This window comes from Salmo salar, chromosome 03 (genome assembly GCF_965601325.2).
Source record: "Salmo salar chromosome 03, fSalSal1, whole genome shotgun sequence".
Taxonomy (NCBI): Eukaryota; Metazoa; Chordata; class Actinopteri; order Salmoniformes; family Salmonidae; genus Salmo; species Salmo salar.
In genome coordinates, this window is record NC_138293.1 from 22250802 (window position 1) to 22273503 (window position 22702).

The following is a 22702-nucleotide window of genomic DNA, read 5'->3' on the forward strand; positions in this document are numbered from 1 at the left end:
AGCCAATGTGGAGTTGCGAGCTAGTTAGCTGTGTGCTAGGAGGGACAGAAGCCATACTGTTACATATCCAACATGTAGCAGCTGTCGTCTTGACATGACCATTAAAATGGCTTCATGGAGATGTAAACTCGCGTTACCATACCCCCAAAACTGCGTCCTAATAGCACCCAATCCTTATGTAATCCACTACTTTTGACAAGGGCCCATACGGCTCGGGTAAAAAGCAGTGCACTATATAGGAAATAGGGTGCCATTTGGGATACACGCCAAGTATCATTAATAACTCTGCTATTTCCGAACGTATGTGAGGAAGCCTGGATATTGAGGTTAATGGACAGGAGGCCAAGATCACCACCATTTGGGCACAAAGCTACAATTCTCATTATTGTCCTATAACCTTTAACCTGGTAACCTCAATTTGAATAGCATTCTATAATCACTATGCTTCTTTTATGTAGACCCGACCAGTTGTCTTAGCTCAGTGTGTTTTGTTGAAATATCCTAGCAATGGTTTGATGGTAACATGATTTGGACGTGATAATAATAGCAGAGAGAGAACCCTGCCTGGCATCACAGAGCTGTTTATAACACTTGAGAGACATCTATAGTCTAGTAGACATACACTCTGGGGAACTGAGAACTTACTCCGGAGCCACTTCTCTACAACCAAACGAGGTACTTGGATTTTAATTGGACTGAATTGAATCAAAGTGAATTGATTGAGTTGAACTGAACTGGATTGATTGGACTGAAATGGACCCTTGCTGAGTAATCTGGATTGGATCAAGGTCTACAGACAGGATCTCTATGGGATGAGCTGCTTGTTGTTTTTAGCATGGAGAAGACGGGCCTAATGGAAATACTCTTCATTACTTTCAATCACAACGTCACTTTTCTGGGTAGGTTTTCCTTTCCGCCATGTGGACATACTGTACTGTATGTAAATGAGCCTGTAGATGCTGTATGTATGGGATAGTTAATGTTACTAACATGAAGCTTTTTTCCCAAGAGTATCTAACACTAAAATAATGTTTGTTTTACTTGCAATGACTGTGATATGTGGTTGTCTTACCTACCTTAGTTGAATACACTGACTGGAAGCTGCTCTGGATAAGAGCGTCTGCTAAATGACCAAAATGTAAATGTTTAAATGTGTGTGAGTGAATATTTAATTGATTTGCTGTTCCTGCAGGGAAGACATGGATGATCTTGATGGTCCTGAGGTTACTCATCCTCCTGTTCTCTGGCTATCCCCTCTTCCGGGACGAGCAGGAGCACTTTGTGTGCAACACCATCCAGCCAGGCTGTACCAACATCTGCTTCGACGGCTTCGCTCCCCTCTCCCTCTTCCGCTTCTGGCTGTTCCAACTGATCACGCTCTGTCTCCCTCACCTGATGTTCATCTCTTATATCATCCACAAAGTATCGTCAACGCTCCGTATCAGAGGGAACTATTTCTCTGGAAGCAGAAGTCAGACCGGAACAGGCACTCTGTGTACCCCTCTACACGCTCTACCAAAAGGAACACCTAACTTTGTAAGTGCCTATCTTCTGGATGTGATACTGCGGATTCTGCTGGAGGCAGCGTTCAGTGCCGGCCAGTACTACCTCTATGGCTTCTCTGTCCCCAGGAGCTTCCAGTGTTATGAATTCCCCTGTACGTCCATGGTGGAGTGCTACGTATCCAGTCCCACAGAGAAGACCATCATGCTCAACTTCATGCTGGGGGCTGCCTCCCTGTCTCTGCTACTGAACTTGGCAGATCTTGTGTGCTCTGTGCAATGGATGGTGACACAGAGGACCAGGAGAAAGGGCAGACGGTTGATGAACGGTGGGGTTGGGGAGGACATGGAAGCCCTGTACAACCAGAACCACAACACCCCCAAAACTGTCCTCAAGAGAGGACAAAGTCACATTGACAAACCAACCTCGAACTGTAACCCAAATGGTGACGTTTCACACAGAAGAGTCAGAATAAATGATGAGACTCGCATTAGGGTGGCTGCCCAACCACTGCAGGGGAGCAGGCTGCCGCGGAGGGTTGCAAAGATTGAACCGCCTTTTCACCCCATACCTATGGGGGCTCCATGGAGCGGGCGCTTTGTTCATCCCAACCACATCTCCCGTTCATCTTCCGTCCCTCTCTCTCGGCGGTTAGAGGGAGACCCAGTAGTAGTGTCACGCCAATTTACACCCTCACCAATGTACAGTGGTCGGAGGCGTGGCCAGTCCACCATGGTAGACGCAACACTCCTGGAGCAGCATTATGATAGCGCAGAATCCCGTGATAGGCTCCTAGATGACGTCAACCTGCAGGAAGTAAGGGGATCCTCAAGCTCTTCCAGTGATTCTTCTTCCTCATCAGATGCTCAGTAAAGTAGATTGTTGTGTTGCTGCCTTGCATATAATTACATAGGTATAAATAAAAACAATGGGAGTGCTGTCTTTTTAGTTCAACAACTAATGATTTACTCTTTACATACACTTAAATTCATTTTTCCCCAAAATGTAATAATAGGCTACATTGCATTTTGCTGTTGTGACTTCACACTTTCAGCTCTACAAACAGAATGTGTTCACTGTATGTGTTAGCTAACAGAATTAGAATGGGTGATCCAATGAATGCCAGTTAGTTGACCTTTAAGAGCAATGATGGCCGCACTCCACTGTTGTTCAGCTCACACGGTCTTTCATTGGGTTCCCAAACAACAGTCAGACAAGACTGACATGCCCCGACTCATCAGAAGCTAAGACCACATGGAGAACTGAGGGTAACAAAGGAACATTACTCCTCCACCAGGGTGGCAGGTAGCCTAGCGGTTAAGAGCGTTGGGCCAGTAACCGAAAGGTCGAATCCCTGAGCCGACTAGGTGAAGAATCTGTTGATGTGCCCTTGAGCAAGGCACTTAACCCTAATTTCTCCTGTAAGTCACTCTGGATAACAGTGTCTGCTAAATTAATACATTGTAAATGTCAGGAGAGGTTTTACAGGAGGCCAGTGATGGAAAAGTTGAGGTGAATGCAAGGCCACCTACTGTCAACAATGCTGTGGATGTCAGCTCAAGTGTAAATTACATTTAAAAGTCAAACACAATGCGCTGCTCTACAACGTGCCTTGGATTGAATCCTGGCCAAAGCCTTCATGCGGTTTTGAGTGTAGGGGAGAGCCATTTGTTACATTCAGCATCACTCCGTCAAGGAAAATATAGTATTCTTTCTAACAAAGATATTAACATATATTTCAGTATGTTGTGTATCCCTGGAAATATTTTTTTTAAAAAACAGTTTTGAAAACATACACTATATATATACAAAAGTATGTGGACCCCTTCAAATTAGTGGATTTGGCTATTTCAGCTACACCGTATATCTGTCAGCACAAGAACTGTTCGTCGAGAGCTTCATGAAATGGGTTTCCATGGCCGAGAAGCCACACACAAGCCTAAGATCACCATGGGCAATGCCAAGCGTTGGCTGGGGTGGGATAAAGAACGTCCACATACTTTTGTAGTGTGTCTTGTCCAAAGAAAGTGGTCTCTTGGAACAACTTACCCCATGTAAGTGGGTGATGATGCTAGTAGGTCAAAGGTTAATTCATGGAATGGGGTTGTGGTATATGCATCTTAAATGTATGCCTACATTTAGATATAGTTGTCTGGGACAGGGATGTTGTTTCGTTGTTCAATTCGTAGGCAGGATTTCTGTATTTATATAATTCGTTTTTTAAGTAATTGTACAGACTATTAAACATTTAAGTACACATGGGGCAGCCATAATCATTACCTTGTTTGTTTTAGGGCTCCCGAGTGGTGCAGCTCAGTGCTAGAGGCGTCACTACAGACCCTGGTTGAATTCCAGGCTGTATCACAACCAGCTGTGATTGGGAGTCCCATAGGGCGGCACACAATTGGCCCAGCGTGGTTTGGGTTAGGGTTTGTAAATAAGAATTTGTTCTGACTTGCCTTTTTAAATAAAAATATATTTTTAAATCCATTGAAACAGGGTCTTGTAACATCTGAATAAGTGTATGCCATTGTCTTTACTGCCCTCCTCTGGTAGATAAATGAAAGTGCAGATACAAGAAAGAACCACTCTGCCAGAGATGAGAAATTCTTAATCCATTTGAAAATACCTGTACATACTGTATGTAGATATTTTTCCTTAACTGTAAATTGTAATTTAACTATTTTTATATTTTAATCATCATTTTTATTTTCTGAATTCGTTTTGCAAGGATGATGTTTGGTGTTCACATGGGAAAACCACAACAGTGAGTCAGCTCCTACTCAACCTTATTGATCCACTGTTCAGATGCATCCCAAATGGCACCATATCCCTAAATAGTGCACTACTTTTGACCAGAGCCCTGTTCATCTGAAAATGATCCAACCCTCACTGGCCCTATATGCTATTGGTAAAGTACTCAGATCTCATGGTTGACAGAAACTAGTGATAGAATAATTTAGGCAGAGAATTCAGCATAAGCATAAGAGTACATCAAAAATATATATAAAATATCAACCTGGCCTCAAAGCAAATTTGTAAGATTTGGTACTTCAATCCGTTCTCCTTAATTTAGTATGATACATAACGTTAGGTTACATTATGAATGGAATAGCAGTTGTACAATATCATAGGAATGAGAGGACGTATAGTATATGTTTTACCTGATCATACAATGAATAGCATACGAACTGGATGATGTAACTTATAATACATCTTGGAGGACATATAGTATTATACGTCTTTCTCTGAGACCAGATTGCATGTTGCGGAGAGAATTCAGCAGGATTATATGTTTGTTGTCCTTGGTGACAGAAAAATCCATTCTCACTCCTTGGATGTTGATGTCAGAGTAAATGTAGAGATCACTACATACAATGGACTATTCCCAGCAAGTCTACAGGGTTGCATTCATTAATGCGAACCGTATCAAAACGTAGCAAACTGTTTTGCAACAGAAAACAAAAACAAGCATTTCTTACAGGACAAAGTCAGGAAGTCCCTTCCTGTTTTAGTATGTTTTCTTTGTTTGGTGCCTAGTGAATATGACTCTGTTGTGTAAGGGAAATAAGTGGAGAGACAGTATACAGGCTATTAGTGTTCTCTGTGTATTGAAGAATTAGAAAACACTGTCAGAGTAGAGGCAACATAATATAGATATACAGGAAAAACATAAATGTTGCATATGGAAATGTCATGCATACATTGACTTACTCACAAACTCATACATACACACTTTCACGAACATGGACTGACGGATATAGCTATAAGCGTTGACCTTTGCAACCCTCACCTCTAGTCTAATTTTGAGTGATGAATGAACGATGTCCAACCCTGTCTGAAGATATAGTGGTAAAGGAATTAGAGAGCCTGCTTCACTGAACAAACATTTAAACGCAACATGTAAAGTGCTGGTCCCATGTTTCATTACGTGAAATAAAAGATCCCAGAAATGTTCCATACGCACAAAAAAACATTTTTTCTCAAACTTTGTGCACAAAATTGTTTACATCCCTGTTAGTAAGCATTTCTCCTTTTCCAAGATAATCCATCCACCTGACAGGTGTGGCCATAGCCATGAGAAGTATTAGTGCAGAGGGTTCTGCAGCACGCCCTGAAAAATTGGAAGAAAATATATATATATATTAATAGAAAAATCATTTCTCACAAAAGTAGTGCACTGGGCCTTTAATAGTCATGTATTAGCAAGACCGATACAGCAGTCTGCAGCGCCAGCATGGGAAAAAAGATTTGTACAGCACCTGCGGGATCGTCTGAGACCAGCCACCTGGGTAGCTGATGAAACTGTAGGTTTGCACAACCGAAGAATTTCTGCACAAACTGTCAGAAACCGCCTCAGGGAAGCTCATCTGCTCGTCATCCTCACCAGAGTCTTGACCTGATTGTAGTTCGGTTTCGTAACCGACTTAAATGGGCAAATGCTCACCTTCAAATGGTCACTGGCACGCTGGAGAAGTGTGCTCTTCACGGATGAATCCCGATTTCAACTGTACCAGGCAGATGGCAGACAGCCTGTATGGCGTCGTGTGGGCGAGCGGTTTGCTGATGTCAACATCACATCGTGAATAGAGTGCCCCATGGTGGTGGTGGGGTTATGGTATGGGCAGGCATAATCTACGGACGACGAACAAAATTGCATTTTATCAATGGCAATTTGAATGCACAGAGATCCTGAGGCCCATTGTCGGGCCATTCATCCACCGCCATCACCTCATGTTTCAGCATAATGCACGGCCCCATGTCGCAAGGGTCTGTACACAATTCCTAGAAGCTGAAAATGTCCCAGTTCTTCCATGACCTGTATACTCACCAGACACTCATTGAGCATATTTGGGATGCTCTGGATCGACGTCTACGACAACATGTTCCAGTTCTCGCCAATATCCAGCAACTTCGCACAGCCAGTGAAGAGGAGTGGGACAATATTCCACAGGCCACAATCAATGGACTTCCTGATGGGCCTCCCCCAGGTGGTGAGGATAGGCAACAACACATTCGACACGCTGACCCTCAACACGGGGGTGCGTGCTTAAGTTTGCGTGCTTAGTCCCCTCCTGCACCCGGTTCACCCATGACTACGTGGCCGCGCACGACTCCAACACCATTGTTAAGTTTGCTGACGACACGATGGTGGCACCATCTTACTTCTGAATTCAATTTCAACAGATGTTTCTCAATCAATCAGTAGACAAAGACACCATTCAATGTGCCCTTATTAATAAATGGCACCCTATTCCCTATGTAGTGCACTGCTTTTGACCTGGGCCATTTGGGACACATGCTGTGGACGGCCTCTAAGTGATGGGCCCTTCCTGCACCCACTAGTAAACTTCCTGTTTATCTTGACAGGAGGTGGATCTGGCGTGACCTCCATGATCTCATTTCCTCTGTTGATTTTAGCCTAGAGTGTACACAGCCTGACCTGCACACACACACGCCCTGACCTCTCTGCATTGGATTGGAAGAATCTCTGGCTACTTCCCAGATGACTAGGGCTGGTCAAGAGTAGTGCACTATATAGGAAATATGGTGCAATTTGGGAAGCAACATATAACTTTGTCTCTGAGCTGAAGCATAGTTGCATCCACATGTTTGTTCACTATACATTGTTAAGAATAGCCTGTAGGCCTACCAATTGTTTTATATTTTATTGGAACGTCAATTACTTATAAAAGGTATTGAAAAAACAAAATAATTAAATTGATAGTGCATATTTAATACATTTGTATTATTTTGAAATAACGTTTAATAAGTGCTTGTTACAGGTTTGTTGAAAGCCTGTTACTCATGGGGATATTCTTTGTCCACAAGGTGGCAGTATGATATCACTGACTGTAGTAGACTATCAACTTGGCTATCTTTTAAAGAAATGTAAAATAAAGTCAGGATTGCAGTTTATGAACTAGGATGAGAGCAATTACAACTGAGTCCCAACAACATCATGCTGTAAAGTTCCTGTTTGGTTGGACAGTTTTAAGAGGTAAGCCAATGATTTGTGATGGACATGATCTCTTCTAAATCTCCAAATGGATAAGAACATTTTCATTTATAAATACATTTTTATATATCTGGGTATCGGCTAAACCGTAAACACACTGGTTAACTTTGCTAAAGTAAAAACACAGGCCTCATTTTGAAGGCTTGGGCCTCTAAAACACAAGTGTGTTCGCAACAAGCGGTGGTCCTATTTGCAGTTTTCAAATGCAAAAGTTTCTTATGTTTGTTAAGAAAATAATCCACCTGTTTAAGCGCTTTTATGATCAGATACACAGACCACACACTGAGTCTTAATTACCTTTTAACCATGAGCTGCAGCCTGGTCCCAGAGCATTTTGTGTTATTTGGTTCCAATTTGAAAAATTAGCAAAATGTACAATATCTTACAAATTTGCTAAACGTATAATATGTTATGAATTCTAAAGTTAACTAGGCTAAGCATTAGGGTAAGGTTAGGAGTTATGTTAAAGGCTTAAGGTTAGGGTAAAGATTAGCTAAAAGGGTTAAGGTTAGGGGAAGGTTTAGCTAAAAGGGTTAAGTAGTTGCAAAGTGGCTAAAAGTAGTTGAATAGTTCTTACTTAGCTAAAATACTAAAGTTGTCCGTGATGAGATTCGAACTCACAACCTTTGGGTAGCTAGACATTCATCTTATACACCTACCCAACCACCCGGACAAGTAACCATCTGTCTTATGTAACCATAATCGCTTGCGAGTGGCGCAGGGGTCTAAGGCGCTATATCGTAGTGCTAGAGGCGTCACTATAGAGCTTGGTTCAATCCCGGGCTGTATCACAACCGGCCGTGATCGGGAGTCCCATAGGGCGGCGCACAATTGGTCCAGTGTTGTCCGGGTTACGGGAGGGTTTGGCTGGGGTAGGCTGTCATTGTAAATAAGAATTTGTTCCTAACTGACTTGCCTAGTTAAATAAAACCACACCAAATGTAACATATCATACTGATTTGAGTGTCCCGGATTAGCGTGCACTATGAATTATCTATGAGACCAGACTTGGAACACATAGGGTCACCTAGTGAGTCTGGCTTGAGTCGCAAATGGCACCCTATTCCCCATATAGTGCACTACTTTTGACCAGGGCCCATGTCAAAAGTAGTGCACTATATAGGGAATAGGGTGTCATTTGGGATGCAAACCAGTCCTCCCTCCCTCACTGTCTGGCATCTTAATTATAAGGCCTATGACATCTTGACAGTGAGAGGGGTGAGTATCCAGAACTCTGCCCCACACAAAACCTTAAAAGGAATAGTAGTAGAATCCCTATGATTTCATATTCATATGCAGGTCAGAGTGTGAAATGTTTCACTGGGTCATCAGTATTAATTGGGGGCAGATTATGCTGCGTTTGTAACATAATTGTTGCACAGAGGGGTTCCCTCAAGAGAGGATTACTCAAACAGACCACATGTAGGGCTTTCACTGCCATTTCAACGTTTTTATGAATCCTCCTCGTACCCCACTGCTTGTGGTTGCATCTAGAATACCTAACAGGGATACCCACCATAACAAAAAGGAACGCAACAGCCAACCACCACGGTTCGTTACAATGTGTAAAAGTGTACTTTTTTCCACGAATGCTACCCAAAAGGAACCCAACAACCAACTGTTGTGTATGCCTTTTACGTTTATATTAATTAATAATTAGATCACTATTTGACAAATATGAATAGGGGGTTCTACTTATCCAAAAATCTCGTATCACGGCATGAAGACAGAAAAGCTAAAATCACATTTGCAAAATATAGGAGTGGTGCGCAGCTTTGGCGCAGAATGACTATCAAGACGCACAGGTAAAAATGTAATAAAAGTCGTTTTATTACCAAAATAAAAATCTATCAAAGTGAATTATACATATATTCACTCTCGTATAAATTGTATATACACATTTACAATGTTTGTACATCAATAATTATATAAATACATTAAGCACCAACGAAACCCGTATGACATTAAGGCATAGCCTACTTCAAATCATCTTTGAAAAGCTCATTTTGTAGGTGAAAAGCTCATTTTGTAGGTACAAATTAGACAAAGCCTCTAATTCTTCTGATTATATGGTTCTAAACTGGATGCGGGTCTCATTGTGCAAGAAAAATCATTAGGTGCTCGTTAATGTGCTAATTGGAACACGCTGATGGTCAATCCCAACGCAATTAGTGGTCCATTCTTCCTTTTCAAACCCGTGACAATGGCATCTGTTTGGGACAAGAGACAGAGCTCGCAGTACCGGACCTCCACGTCAATCCCGTACTAACATCACTGTACATTGACCCGCTCGTGGCCTTGCTGCCCCAGCAGCAGCGGGTACAAAAAGTCCTCCAGGATTCTAGAGTTTTTCCCGACCAGACCCACGCGCCGGACGTGATGCCAACCAAAAGGCACATGAAATATTTCAGCATGAACACAGCATAGTCCGGCTTCTGCATTTCATGCTCCGACAAGCATGAACAGTTGTGGGTTATTTCCCAAGTCTGTCTGTTGTGCTGCTCATAGAAGTAACATGCTACTATAATCGTGGCTGGGACAGTGTAAAGCACTGTAAAAACACCTATCCTGATCATCAGTCTCTCCAACTTGTCTGTTTTCGTCCCTCCTTGCTTTATAACACTCCGGATCCGGAACAGTGACACAAACCCAGCCAGGAGGAACATAGTTCCAATGAAAAGATAGATCACCAAAGGCGCCAAAACAAAGCCCCGGAGATTATCCAAATTCTGATTGCCAACATAGCATATTCCAGCCACAGGGTCACCATCCACTGAACTCAACGCCAACACAGCTATCGATTTCATGCTGGGTATCAGCCAGGCAGCTAAATGAAAATACTGGGAGTAACTGGCTATGGCCTCATTTCCCCACTTCATCCCCGCAGCCAGGAACCAGGTAAGAGAAAGAATAACCCACCAAATAGAACTTGCCATGCCGAAGAAGTAGATGAGTAGAAAAACAATGGTACAAAGCGCAGGGCCGGTGGTCTCGTAGTGAATGTGTTCGGTATCATGCTCCATGTTACAAGCCACTTGTTCATGTCCGGCAATTAATCTGACAATGTAGCCGACGGAGACAAACATGTAACAAGCAGAGAGGAATATAATGGGTCGCTCCGGGTATTTGAAACGATCCATGTCGATTAAAAAAGTTGCCACTGTTGCAAAAGTAGAGATAAAACATAAGACGGACCATAGTCCTATCCAGAATGCAGTAAATGTTCGTTCGTCTTGGGAGAAGTAAGGGTTGCGGCAAGGCATGGCACAGTTGAGTATCTGTCCTGTTTTAACTCTGTTATATAGAGGATTACTGTTGCTGACTGGAACCATGGGAGCGCGGCAGTGACACTGCGGTTCGCATGGAGAACTCGGAGGTTTGTGTTTACTGGGGTCGTTAGAACGGCCTTGTCCGTTTTTCTTTCGTGGGTTTACTGGTTTAACAGGACGATGTGTGGGCTTTGCAACCACTGGAGAAACAGTCGTCGCACTTCTGTTGTAGTCCATGCATAGTGTATCTTGGTTACCTTGCACTGGTAATAAGTCGCATCTCATTCTGTCTGGCCACGGGAACCCGTACTGTCTCATCAGAGGCGCACAGCCTGCCTTGGCTCTCTCACAGACACTCCGACACGGCGGCAGGGGCTTCTTGTAGTCCTCCAGGCAAATAGGAGTGTACATACTACAGAGAAAGAACTTCAGGTCCGGCGAACACTTGATTTCCACCAGGGGCCAAAACTGGTGCACCTCCAACCCTGCCTCGTCCTGTGTGTCGTGGTTGAACTGGTTGGGCATGTAGGTGTAGTTGTAGCCGATTCCTTTGCATAAGGGCACGGATATCTCCTGGCATTGTAGTTCCTTCGCCGCGGCGCAGCTCGACCTGTGTAGAACGAGTGCAAAAAACATGCACCACCCCAAACCCAGCAAGTTACACCCCATCATCACTCACTGTTGAATTCGTCTGCTTCCAAGTGCCAACGAACTTGCGCTTGCAAGTAGGCTGTGAAGTCCGATTAATCCAGAGATGCTGGTAGACTCATCCTTGGCGCAGACGGTGTTCTTGGGGAGTAGCCTGTGGGTGTCTTGTCTGTCTGGTAAAATGGTAGGGAATCCACACAGCACACCGCTTTATTATATCTTGATTTAACGTTATTCTGTAAAAATCGACCACTCTTCTCCGTCTGCTATTGACTGCCAGACTATAATTTACGCGCCGATACCATTCGGTTTCTCCCCGTGTTCGTAAATGGCACCATTGTTTTTGATCGCTCTGCATGCTCTGTTGTTGGCGGATGCATTGAATGGGATATATATGGGGGAGGCGAAGTCACTCCCTCTATTGGAGCGCCTAATCACAGAGCGACGGGGGCGGGGAACTAGCGTAAATCAATCAAGTGTTTCTCAAAGGTGTTTGTTTACATGTTCCCCTCCATAGAATAATATTTTTTAAATGACTTTGTCTTTGTTTATTCTTCTCGTTATGGAGTGAATTTAATTGTACCTTTACACGAACTTGTGTTATGGGTAAATTAACTAACACAGGCATACGCTTCCGAAATAGAATTTTTTTTTCTGTTTGATTTGTTGCATTGCAATAACTGTTAGGTAAATGAAGGGTGACAGGGTCCTTATTAGGTCACAGTGTAATCATGCACAAGACCAGGGGTTCCAAAACTTTTTTGACCCGCGACACCATTTTGATGTATAGCAAAAAATCACGACCCACCATGTAAAAAAAGTGATGTAATCAATGGTCAATGTACTTTTTAATTGGGGCTATGATGATTGCAAATCCTTCTGACAGTACTTTTGGTACTATTTCAATCTGAAGGAAGTATGGTTTGAAGTGACTGAAATGCATCAGAAAGGTATTGGGAAATTCAAAAAAGCATCAGGCAATAATGTTGTATGATATTCTGTGTAGAAAAGAACATCATTGAGATGGTGTTATTTTCCCCCATCACATTTAGTGCCTGGTCTTGTCCACTCTGTTCTAATGAGACTTGTGGGCATTGTAGAAGAAAACAGAAGACACATGCGTGTTCCTGATAGTCTTATCTTTCAGTTATGGAGTCATACTATTTTGTAGCTCAAACCATTCAAAAGATAGAGCCACATTTGTAGGAGGAAAACAGAAACCACTCTGGATGTTACTGACATAACACTGAGTTTTTCTGTGACCCCATTTCCAAATCAGGGAAGCACTGTACTAGGCACACCTAAAGGCGTCAGCATGCTTCAGTTCGGCTGGCGCCAAGCTGAACTGAAGCATGCTGACGCCTTTACACATTCAATAGGATATTTACATTTCAGTCAATCATGGATGCAATTTGAGAAATATGGAGATATTCATGACGTGGGGCATATCTGTGATTTTAAATGTAACACATTAACTGAAAACCTTTAACACTGTGCTAGGTATAGACCCAAGGAACACATTTAATCGAACTTTGGGGCAGTGGGGAGACAGTGGGGTTAATGTGGGATAGTTAGGAGACCCCAGGGCTTTGTCCGAAACTAAAGAAAGAGGTCTTAATTGTGGTGCCAATGTTTCATTTAGTGCTTGTCTAGGCCCCATGCTGAGGAGGTGATTAGCGAAATGCCTGCCAACGCCCAGCAAACTTCCTGAGGATATGTGTCAATAGTCTAAGCAGATGGATTATGGGGAAATAGATGAGCAAAGCTGATAGCTTGGAAATATATGTGATGGCTGTCATTAACGTGATTCTGTTGGCGCACTAATTGGTTAGGGTAATCTCAAGCAAAGTCACAATGTTATTTTACTACAGTGACCAACTGCCCAAGTCTCCTGGTCTTATCTACATATTTCCTCTCTTTCACCACCATTCTCCAATAGGCTACTATCGGCATAGAATAGAGGAGGACAGGCACGTCATTTAAAATATTGAGGTATGGCGCTTACAGTGAGGGAAAAAAGTATTTGATCCCCTGCTGATTTTGTACGTTTGCCCACTGACAAAGAAATGATCAGTCTATAACTTTAATGGTAGGTTTATTTGAACAGCGAGAGACAGAATAACAACAAAAAAATCCAGAAAAACGCATGTCAAAAATGTTATAAAATGATTTGCATTTTAATGAGAGAAATAAGTATTTGACCCCTCTGCAAAACATGACTGGCAAAACCCCTCTGGCAAAACCCTTATTGGCAATCACAGAGGTCAGACGTTTCTTGTAGTTGGTCACCAGGTTTGCACACATCTCAGGGGGGATTTTGTCCCACTCCTCTTTGCAGATCTTCTCCAAGTCATTAAGGTTTCAAGGCTGACGTTTGGCAACTCGAACCTTCAGCTCCCTCCACAGATTTTCTATGGGATTAAGGTCTGGAGACTGGCTAGGCCACTCCAGGACCTTAATGTGCTTCTTCTTGAGCCACTCCTTTGTTGCCTTGGCCGTGTGTTTGGGGTCATTGTCATGCTGGAATACCCATCCACGACCCATTTTCAATGCCCTGGCTGAGGGAAGGAGGTTCTCACCCAAGATTTGACGGTACATGGCCCCGTCCATCGTCCCTTTGATACGGTGAAGTTGTCCTGTCCCCTTAGCAGAAAAACATCCCCAAAGAATAATGTTTCCACCTCCATGTTTGATGGTGGGGATATTGTTCTTGGGGTCATAGGCAGCATTCCTCCTCCTCCAAACACGGCGAGTTGAGTTGATGCCAAAGAGCTCCATTTTGGTCTCATCTGACGACAACACTTTCACCCAGTTGTCCTCTAAATCATTCAGATGTTCATTGGCAAACTTCAGACGGGAATCTATATGTGCTTTCTTGAGCAGGGGAACCTTGCGGGCGCTGCAGGATTTCAGTCCTTCATGGCGTAGTGTTACCAATTGTTTTTTTGGTGACTATGGTCCCAGCTGCCTTGAAATCATTGACAAGATCCTCCCGTGTAGTTCTGAGCTGATTCCTCACCATTCTCATGATCATTGCAACTCCACGAGGTGAGATCTTGCATGGAGCCCCAGGCCGAGGGAGATTGACAGTTCTTTTGTGTTTCTTCCATTTGCGAATAACCACACCAACTGTTGTCACCTTCTCACCGAGCTGCTTGGCGATGGTCTTGTAGCCCATTCCAGCCTTGTGTAGGTCTACAATCTTGTCCCTGACATCCTTGGAGAGCTCTTTGGTCTTGGCCATGGTGGAGAGTTTGGAATCTGATTGATTGATTGCTTCTGTGGACAGGTGTCTTTTATACAGGTAACAAACTGAGATTAGGAGCACTGCCTTTAAGAGTGTGCTCCTAATCTCAGCTCGTTACCTGTATAAAAGACACCTGGGAGCCAGAAATCTTTCTGATTGAGAGGGGGTCAAATACTTACTTCCCTCATTAAAATGCAAATAAATTTATAACATTTTTGACATGTGTTTTTCTGGATTTTTTTTGTTGTTATTCTGTCTCTCACTGTTCAAATAAACCTACCATTAAAATTATAGACTGATCATTTCTTTGTCAGTGGGCAAACATACAAAATCAGCAGGGGATCAAATACTTTTTCCCCTCACTGTATGTGGTCTTCATGCATTTTGTTTCAAGGAAAGCTGGCAGAGCCGTGCTTCCAACGCCATTCACTGTCTACTCTGCATTGACATTTTTTTATAGATTTCTGTGAGTGCTTCACCTCCTTCCCTGCCCCCATTACAAGGGTTGTGTCCCAAATGGCACCCAAATCTCTACATAGTGCACTAGTTTTAACCAGAGCCCTATGGGCATTGGTCAAAAGTAGTGCACTATATGGGGAATAGGGTGCGATTTAGGATGCACACAAGCTGTGAACTGGAGGTGAAAGCTGCAGAAAATAACAGGTGTCCAGTCTCAGGGCCAAAGGCCAACATAATGGAGACTATCAGATGAGGATCAGCATCAGTTACCCTGATTGTGTGTGCATCCCAAATGGCACCCAAAAGTAGAGCACTAAAAAGGGACTAGGGTGCTATTTGGGATGCAGCCGGTGTATATTAGAGTCATAGGGCCCTGTATTGATTAAAAGACAGATAGAGGTGCAGTCTAGCCACCAACTGTTGAAACGCCCCCCTGTTTGTAACTGCGATAGGAAGTGTTGAGTTACATATGGCCCCCTGCATTCCACATTTAAAAGGGTGGAAATTGAATTACTGCATCTGTTTAAAACTCAATTTCTACTCTATGTTCTCTGGCCTGTTCTCCCAGGGCTCTCACAGTTCATGATGCCAGGGAGAGAGAGAGAGAGAGAGAGAGGAGAGAGAAAGAACTAGAGAAAGGGAGAGAGAGGTGTGGAGGAGAGAGAGAGGGGTGGGGGAGAGACACAGAAAGAGAGAGAGGTAGAGGAGAAAGAGAGAGAGTGAGAGGTAGAGGGAGAGACATAGAGAGAGAGGGGTGGGGAGAGAGGGAGAGACATGGAGAGAGAGAGAAGTGAAAGAGAGAGAAAGAGACAGAAAGACAGAGAGATGGAGAGGGAGAGACGCATATAAATAGAGAGAGAGAGAGAGGGGTGGGGGAGAGGGAGAGACCGAAAGAGAGAGAGGTGGAGGAGAGCGAGAGAGAGAGGGAGAGACAGAGAGAGAGAGAGGTGAAAGAGAGAGAGAGATAGAGAGACGGGTTGGGGGAGAGGGGGAGAGAGACAGAGAGAGAGAGGGGTGGGGGGAGAGGGAGAGACACATAGAAAGAGAGAGAGTGGGGTGGGGAGGGAGAGAGAGGTGGAGGAGGAGGAGAGTGAGAGGTAGAGGGAGAGACACATAGAGAGAGAGAGAGAGGGGGTGGAGGAGAGAGAGAGAGAGGGCCCTGGCAGTAAACCCCAAAAATACTAAAATAATGATTTTCCAGGGAAGATCCAGATCTCAGGGAATTAGACCAAAGTTCTCAATTGGTACAAAATATATAGAGTACTGCACACACTACAATTACTTAGGTTTAAAAATAAGCTTAACTGGACACCTTAATGATGCAGTGAATGAACTGAGAGAGAAGGCACGCAGGGCATTCTACGCCATTAAAAAACAAATTCAAATTCAAATTTGGCTAAAACTAATTGAATGTGTTATTGAACCAATTGCACTTTATGCCAGCAAGGTGTGGGGTCCACTTGCAAAACAAGATTTCACCAAATGGGACAAATACCTCATTGAAACCCTGCATGCAGAGTTCTGTAAGATTCTCCTACATGTCCAGAGGAAAACTACAAACAATGCATACAGGGCAGAATTAGGCCAATATCCACTAATAATAAAAACTCAAAAAAGAGCAATTAAGTTTTGGAAACATCTAAAATACAGTGACCCCCTCTCTTATCATTACCAAGCCCTGCAATGCCAAGAGCTGAGCAAAGAAAAGAGTCCCCTCATCCAGCTGGTCCTGGGGCTGAGTTCACAAACCTGTTCTCCTAACACACTGAAACCTCAGGACCCTCATCCAGCTGGTCCTGGGGCTGAGTTCACAAACCTGTTCTACTAACACACTGAAACCTCAGGACCAGAACATCCAATCAATCAGAATAAACCAAATTACAACACAGTCAAAATAAAACTACATTGCTTATTGGGAAACACAAGCACAAAGCAAAATGCAGTGCTATCTGGCCCTAAATTTACAGTACACCGTGGCTAACTATTTGACCATGGTTACTGATCAAAACCTTAGAAAAACCTTGACAAAGTACAGGCTCAGTGAGCACAGCCTTGTCATTGAGAAGGGTAGACACAGGAAAATCTGGCCCCATGTAGAAGAAAGGCTGTGCAACCACTGCACCACAGCAGAACCTGAGACAGAGTTGCATTTCCTGACTAAATGTAAAAAATATAAAACAATTAGAGTGTCATTTCCCCAAATTTGAAGCCTTTATTCAAGGTTTCAAAGACCTCTCTGATGAGAATAGGCTACCCATCCTGTTGGGGGAGGACACAGAGAGCTGTGGGTTGGCAGCGCACTACATTGCTGCCTGCCATAAGATGAGGGACAGTGTCTTGCAGACCAATCAACCTGCACATGTCCTCTACTGTATGCTTATTGTTATTGTTCAATGTATGGTTATTTTAACCCTTGGTTATTGTTGTTACTGTTGTCCCGTTGACAATTTTGATTCTTTTTTATTTTAATATTGTAAATATCCAAAGTAAGCTTTGGCAATATGTACATTGTTATGTCATGCCAATAAAGCAAATTGAATTGAATTGAATTGAGAGAGAGAGAGAGGGGTGGAGGGAGAGGGAGAGAGACACATGGAAAGAGAGAGAGAGAGAGAGAAACGGGTGGAGGGAGGGGGAGAGAGAGAGAAGGGTGGAGGAGAGAGGGGGGGGGGGGGTGGAGGAGAGAGACATAGAAAGAGAGAGAGGTGGGGGGGAGGGAGAGACACAGAGAGAGCGAGAGAGAGAGAAGTGGAGGAGAGAGACAGAGAGAGAGGTGGAGGAGAGAAAGAGAGGGGGAGGGGAGAGAGGAATAAGACTAATTTGAGACACATATAGACGTTGAACCACAGCGACCATGTTCTTTTTGGGAAGCGTATTTGATTCTGAGTTTGGACATATAAAGGTTTTATGCGAAAACTACTTCTAAGACGCATACATTCAGTTGTTCCAAACTCGCGCTAAAGAGGGAGCCCCCCCCCCCCCCACTAGTGGTAACACCAGCGCAGATCAAATACACAACTGGAACACAGATTAAGGTGTTTACATGTCCTAATAATTTGAAAGATTGCTCATAAAACCAGGTGTTTTAATCGGTGTATACTTACTTAGATTTTGACCTTACGCCCATTAAAATGAGGTGAGTAAAGTGTTTACATGACTATTGAATAATCTGCCCACTGCCATAATCAGTTTTATATCGAATTATTATTGTGCATGTAAACGTACTCAATGACAGTTATTTGTAACATATTGGATATTTCAACCATTTTACAAGGATGATACTTGTTGGCGATTGTTGTGTTACGAATGATTTATAAATACACAATTTATGACTGATTTCTGCAGCACTTAGTCTAGCATTTCCTCTGGATTTTTCAACTGAGCATCCTGGCCTATTTTGCTAACTAAATCAGGTTTCAGAATATCTTTTGAAGTCTGGAAAAAGTAAATAAACGTGTCATTTTGGTCCTAAGGTAAAGCGGAATCATATGTGTATTAGGAACGTGGGCTGACAGTAACTACATCTCATTTAGGACTGAAAAGAGATTGGGCCTCCTCTCTCTCAAAACAACGTTTACTTTAGTTTGAACACAGTCTTTAGGATGCCACCCTTCATCTCTGAAGGGATACTGCCCTGTTGCTGAGTTCTCAGCACCCAATGAATAACCAATTTACAAACATAGCCGAGCTGTGCCTCTCAGTACTGCCCACCTCGCTTCAGGGTGAAGTTCTTCCTAGGTACAGATCTAGGATCAGCTTTCCCTTCCCCAAAACCTTAACCATTAGTGTGGAAAATGCTGTACCGACCCAAGATCAGCGTCTAAGGTCAACGTCACCCTACACCCACAACACCAACACCTTCCAAGTGCTGATTCACTCCCCAACCTGTAGTTGTAGCAGACGGTTTTGTATACCCAGAGATTTGCTGCTAATCAGTTTTATTTCTCATGTGTTTTCTATTTTTTCTTATTTAACTGCCTCGTTGGGAAAAAGCCTGTGAGTAAGCATTTCACTGTAAGGTCTTTCACCTGTTGTATTTGGTGCATGTGACAAATAAAATAGTATTTTATTTTAGGTGTATCTGGGCCCCCAACGACACGCACACACGCTTCCCTCCCCTGTTCCCCTGAGGTGACAAAGCGTGTATCTATTGAATGAGCTTACCTCCAGCTAGTTATCTTAACAAAGAGGGCCCACCCCTCCAATCAACCTACTGCTGAGAGGAGCAGAGCAGGTCAGTGAACACAGTACTCTGCTGAGTAGGCATAGCGCTCGCTCACATAGTAGGATAGTATAAGAGCTGGCCAGCATGCATTGCCTTTTACAAAGATGGGATTGTTGTGAATGTAGTTTCTGAAAGTACCTGACTGGTAAACATGATAATGAAGTAAATAATGAAAAACATACTGTAACAGGTACATCAATAATAGCTAATAAACAAATCCATTGGAAAGCGAATGATGGATCTCTGAGAAAAAAATAAAGAACATGTTCCTAGTCTTGTCATAAAGTTCATCGTCTGAAGAGGAGAAATCATCGGACCAATATGCAGCGGTTATATTGCTCGTCTTCTTTTTATTAGAAGGGGAAAAAAATACTTATACAAAACAAATGACGAAAAACAGTCCCGTTAGGTGCTCAGACTATACGAGGAAACAACTACCCACAAAACCCATGAAGAAAAACCCCTACTTAAATATGATCTCTAATCAGAGGCAACGAGGATCAGCTGCCTCCAATTAGAGATCAACCCAAACATACACAACATAGAAATAGAAGAACTAGAAAGGAACACCTAGAAATAGATAACATAGATCAAACACAAAATCCCAAAACACACAAAACAAACACCCCCCTGCCACGCCCTGACCATACTATAATAACAAAATAACCTCTTTACTGGTCAGGACGTGACAAGTCTACATAGTTAATTTAGTAACATGTGAGCCCAACACAACTAGGGTGCCATGTGTGCCCTTCTAAATTAACACTTGCTCTCTAAACATCAATAAACCCTGAAGCATGGGGCTATTTTAAAGGGAACAACTGGAAACATTTATGCCATGTTTATAATTATACTCTTTTTTTCTGCTGCTATGACGTACTCTGTAAGGTAAACAGGGCCGTTCCGGCTTCACACAACCAGGGATTCATTAGAACTGTGACGACAAGTTGGAATCCTACTAGCTAGTGCACTTTGACCTATTCATGATGGTTTATTGCTAACCTCTCATCTGAGGGAATGACCGGGCTAGACTACTCAGTGGCCCACAGTCCCAAAACACACCCGATTTCACTATATAGTGCACTACTACTTTTCACCAGAGCCCTGGTCAAAAGTAGTGCACTAAATAGTGAATAGGGTGGGTTCTGGTAAAAAGTAGTGCACTATATAGCGAATAGGGTCACATTTTGGAGGCAGTCAGACTGCTCACCGAGATAATTTCTCTGAGTAATTAGGCAAACCCACTGTGGAAAAGGAAGACATTTTGTAATGTAACTTTTCTCTTTTCCCAGCATGGTAGAGATTTCAGCCAGCTTGGAATCGAACTAAAATGTTCTGGACATGATACAGATGTGTCACACAATGTCTATGCAGGGTAACATTTCAGTTGCCTCGGAAAGCCCAGGCTTCTCACGTTCTGTTCGAAATTGTCGAGTCAGTGAGGCAAGATTTGGAAGGATGGCCATGAGAGACTAGGAGCTCAGTAATAATGGGATCCTAAGCAACAGTATATCTTGTCCTGATTTAACAGTAGTGACCTCTGGGATAATGTGCCCCCTCAGTCTCTAAAGTCAATGTGATTTATTACAGCAGATTTCTGATAAACAGAGTTAGTACTAGTAAATACTGCTATTGGAAAATCTTTATACTCTCTTATACTCTTTATACTCCGGAAGCCATTTTGTTTTATGGTTAAAGAGGAGATTTGTAGCATCCCATCACTTTAGAACTAAAAACGCCTTGCCCTCATCCTCTCAGGCAAGTGGGGAGTTGGCATCATGCCCTCTGTGTAGACTGTGGGTTTTTACCACTAGTGAACCTGTTGCCCCCTTTACCTCTGGGCTGAGTCCTAAATGAAACCCAATACCCTATTTAGTGCACTACGTAAAATGTAGTGCACTAAATAGGCAATAGTGTGCCGTTAGGGATGCAGCCCCTGGTTTCCAAAGCTGCAGGGCTGAACAACTCATTCAACATGGTTATCAGATCATATGTAACAACATGAGAGAAGATTGCAAATCAAAAGGCTCAGCATATTATTTTCTGGTACTTTTAAATAGGCATGTGTCCTCATTATCTTGGAACACCTAGACACCTCAAACCCAACTCTGGACCTCGAAGCCAGTTCCTCTGCATTTTTTCATTGTTGCCCTCTAATCAGGGAACAATTTATACCTTGAATACCAGGTGTGTGCAATTAATTATCACGTAGAACAGAAAACCAGCAGGCTCTGGACCTCATAGGCTAAGAGTTGAAAACCCCTGACCTAGACACAAACATGCGCATACACGCACGCACGCACACAAACGCCCCACCCTGGTAATGCAGTCCAGGGCGTTGACCGACCAGCTTAACCTTCAGCGATGCCCTGCTATGTTTGCCCATGTCAGGGTCCAAACAGCAGCCTAACAGCAGCCCTACTTCAGCATGTACACGGTGCAGGGACCTATGGGTTGCACCCACTCGACACATTCCACACAGCCGTGACAAGCCGACCAGGCCAGACGGCACCGGGCAGCCCCGGCTGTGGGCCAAGCCCCTTGGTCCACGGGAGAAATAATCCTGACACACTGGATGAGTCCCAAATGGCACCCTATTCTCTATAGAGTGCACTACATTTGCCAAATGTAGTGCACTGTATAGGGAATGGGGTGCTATTTGGGGCACAGCCATGGACTAACACACTGACAGCTTCACATTGAACCGAGAGCTCCAGAACCAACCTCCCTAGACGAGCATGAGGAGAGAGGGAGGACTGGGGGAGAGAGGGAGAACTGGGGGAGAGAGAACGAGAGGGAAAGGAAAGGGAAAGCCAATCATAAAGTGTTAATATAAACTGGGAAAAGTTGTAGTTCTGCATACCTGCTTAACCAGCCTGAGACAGCACGGCTGAGGCTCTAGTGGCTGGAATGGGAGGAGGAGGAGGAGGAGGAGGGAGGGGGAGAGGGAGAGAGAGAACCAGTGTGACAGAATTTGTGTTTTAGAAAAACCAACACAGAGCAGTGTGTGTGAGAGCGAGACGTGTCTGTCAGTCTAGGAATGACTAAGTACACGTCCAGCGTTCATTAGCTCAGTCGTTAAAGCTATCTCACCACAGAATAGGCCTTACTATCGCTGTGTTAAAGTGTCAATAAAGGGTGCAGTTTCCTCTGATGCCAGAACCTGCATTAGTGAGATAACATTAGTGTTGTCATAGGCTAAGGAAGAGAGAGGGAGATGGCTGTAGACCTACAATACAGGCATTAAGACAAGGTATGAGGAGGCTGTTCCCAAGACTAGGTCAAAGGTCAGGAGTATTGCGATAGAATCTTTTTAAGTGTGTACTTGCGTC

General features: G+C 43.5%; 1 protein-coding gene, 1 long non-coding RNA gene and 1 pseudogene across 3 annotated transcripts; 1 reads left to right on the forward strand and 2 right to left on the reverse strand.

Annotated features, from left to right (window-relative positions):
* The first annotated feature begins 35 nt into the window (after window positions 1–35).
* On the forward strand, window positions 36–3999 carry LOC123741619 (gap junction Cx32.2 protein). The gene is made up of 2 exons (XM_045714633.2): window positions 36–899; window positions 1193–3999. Exons 1-2 carry the CDS (start codon window positions 836–838, stop codon window positions 2374–2376), a joined length of 1248 nt encoding a protein of 415 aa, XP_045570589.2. The 5' UTR covers window positions 36–835; the 3' UTR covers window positions 2377–3999.
* A 1091-nt stretch (window positions 4000–5090) lies between these two features.
* Window positions 5091–6959, reverse strand: LOC145877554 (uncharacterized). The gene is made up of 2 exons (XR_014391861.1): window positions 6335–6959; window positions 5091–6138 (listed from the first exon to the last, which is right to left on the reverse strand). It is a non-coding gene; the product is annotated as an uncharacterized LOC145877554 (long non-coding RNA).
* A 2369-nt stretch (window positions 6960–9328) lies between these two features.
* On the reverse strand, window positions 9329–11811 carry LOC106599491 (frizzled-8 pseudogene; annotated as a pseudogene). Its single transcript, XR_006769085.2, has one exon. The product of XR_006769085.2 is annotated as a frizzled-8 pseudogene (transcript).
* Window positions 11812–22702: the final 10891 nt, after the last annotated feature.

Coding starts and splice junctions, on each gene's coding strand:
- LOC123741619 (XM_045714633.2), top strand. CDS start 836: ATGGAGAAGACGGGCCTAATGGAAATACTCTTCATTACTTTCAATCAC. Junction 900..1,192: donor TCACAACGTCACTTTTCTGG/GTAGGTTTTCCT, acceptor CTGTTCCTGCAG/GGAAGACATGGATGATCTTG.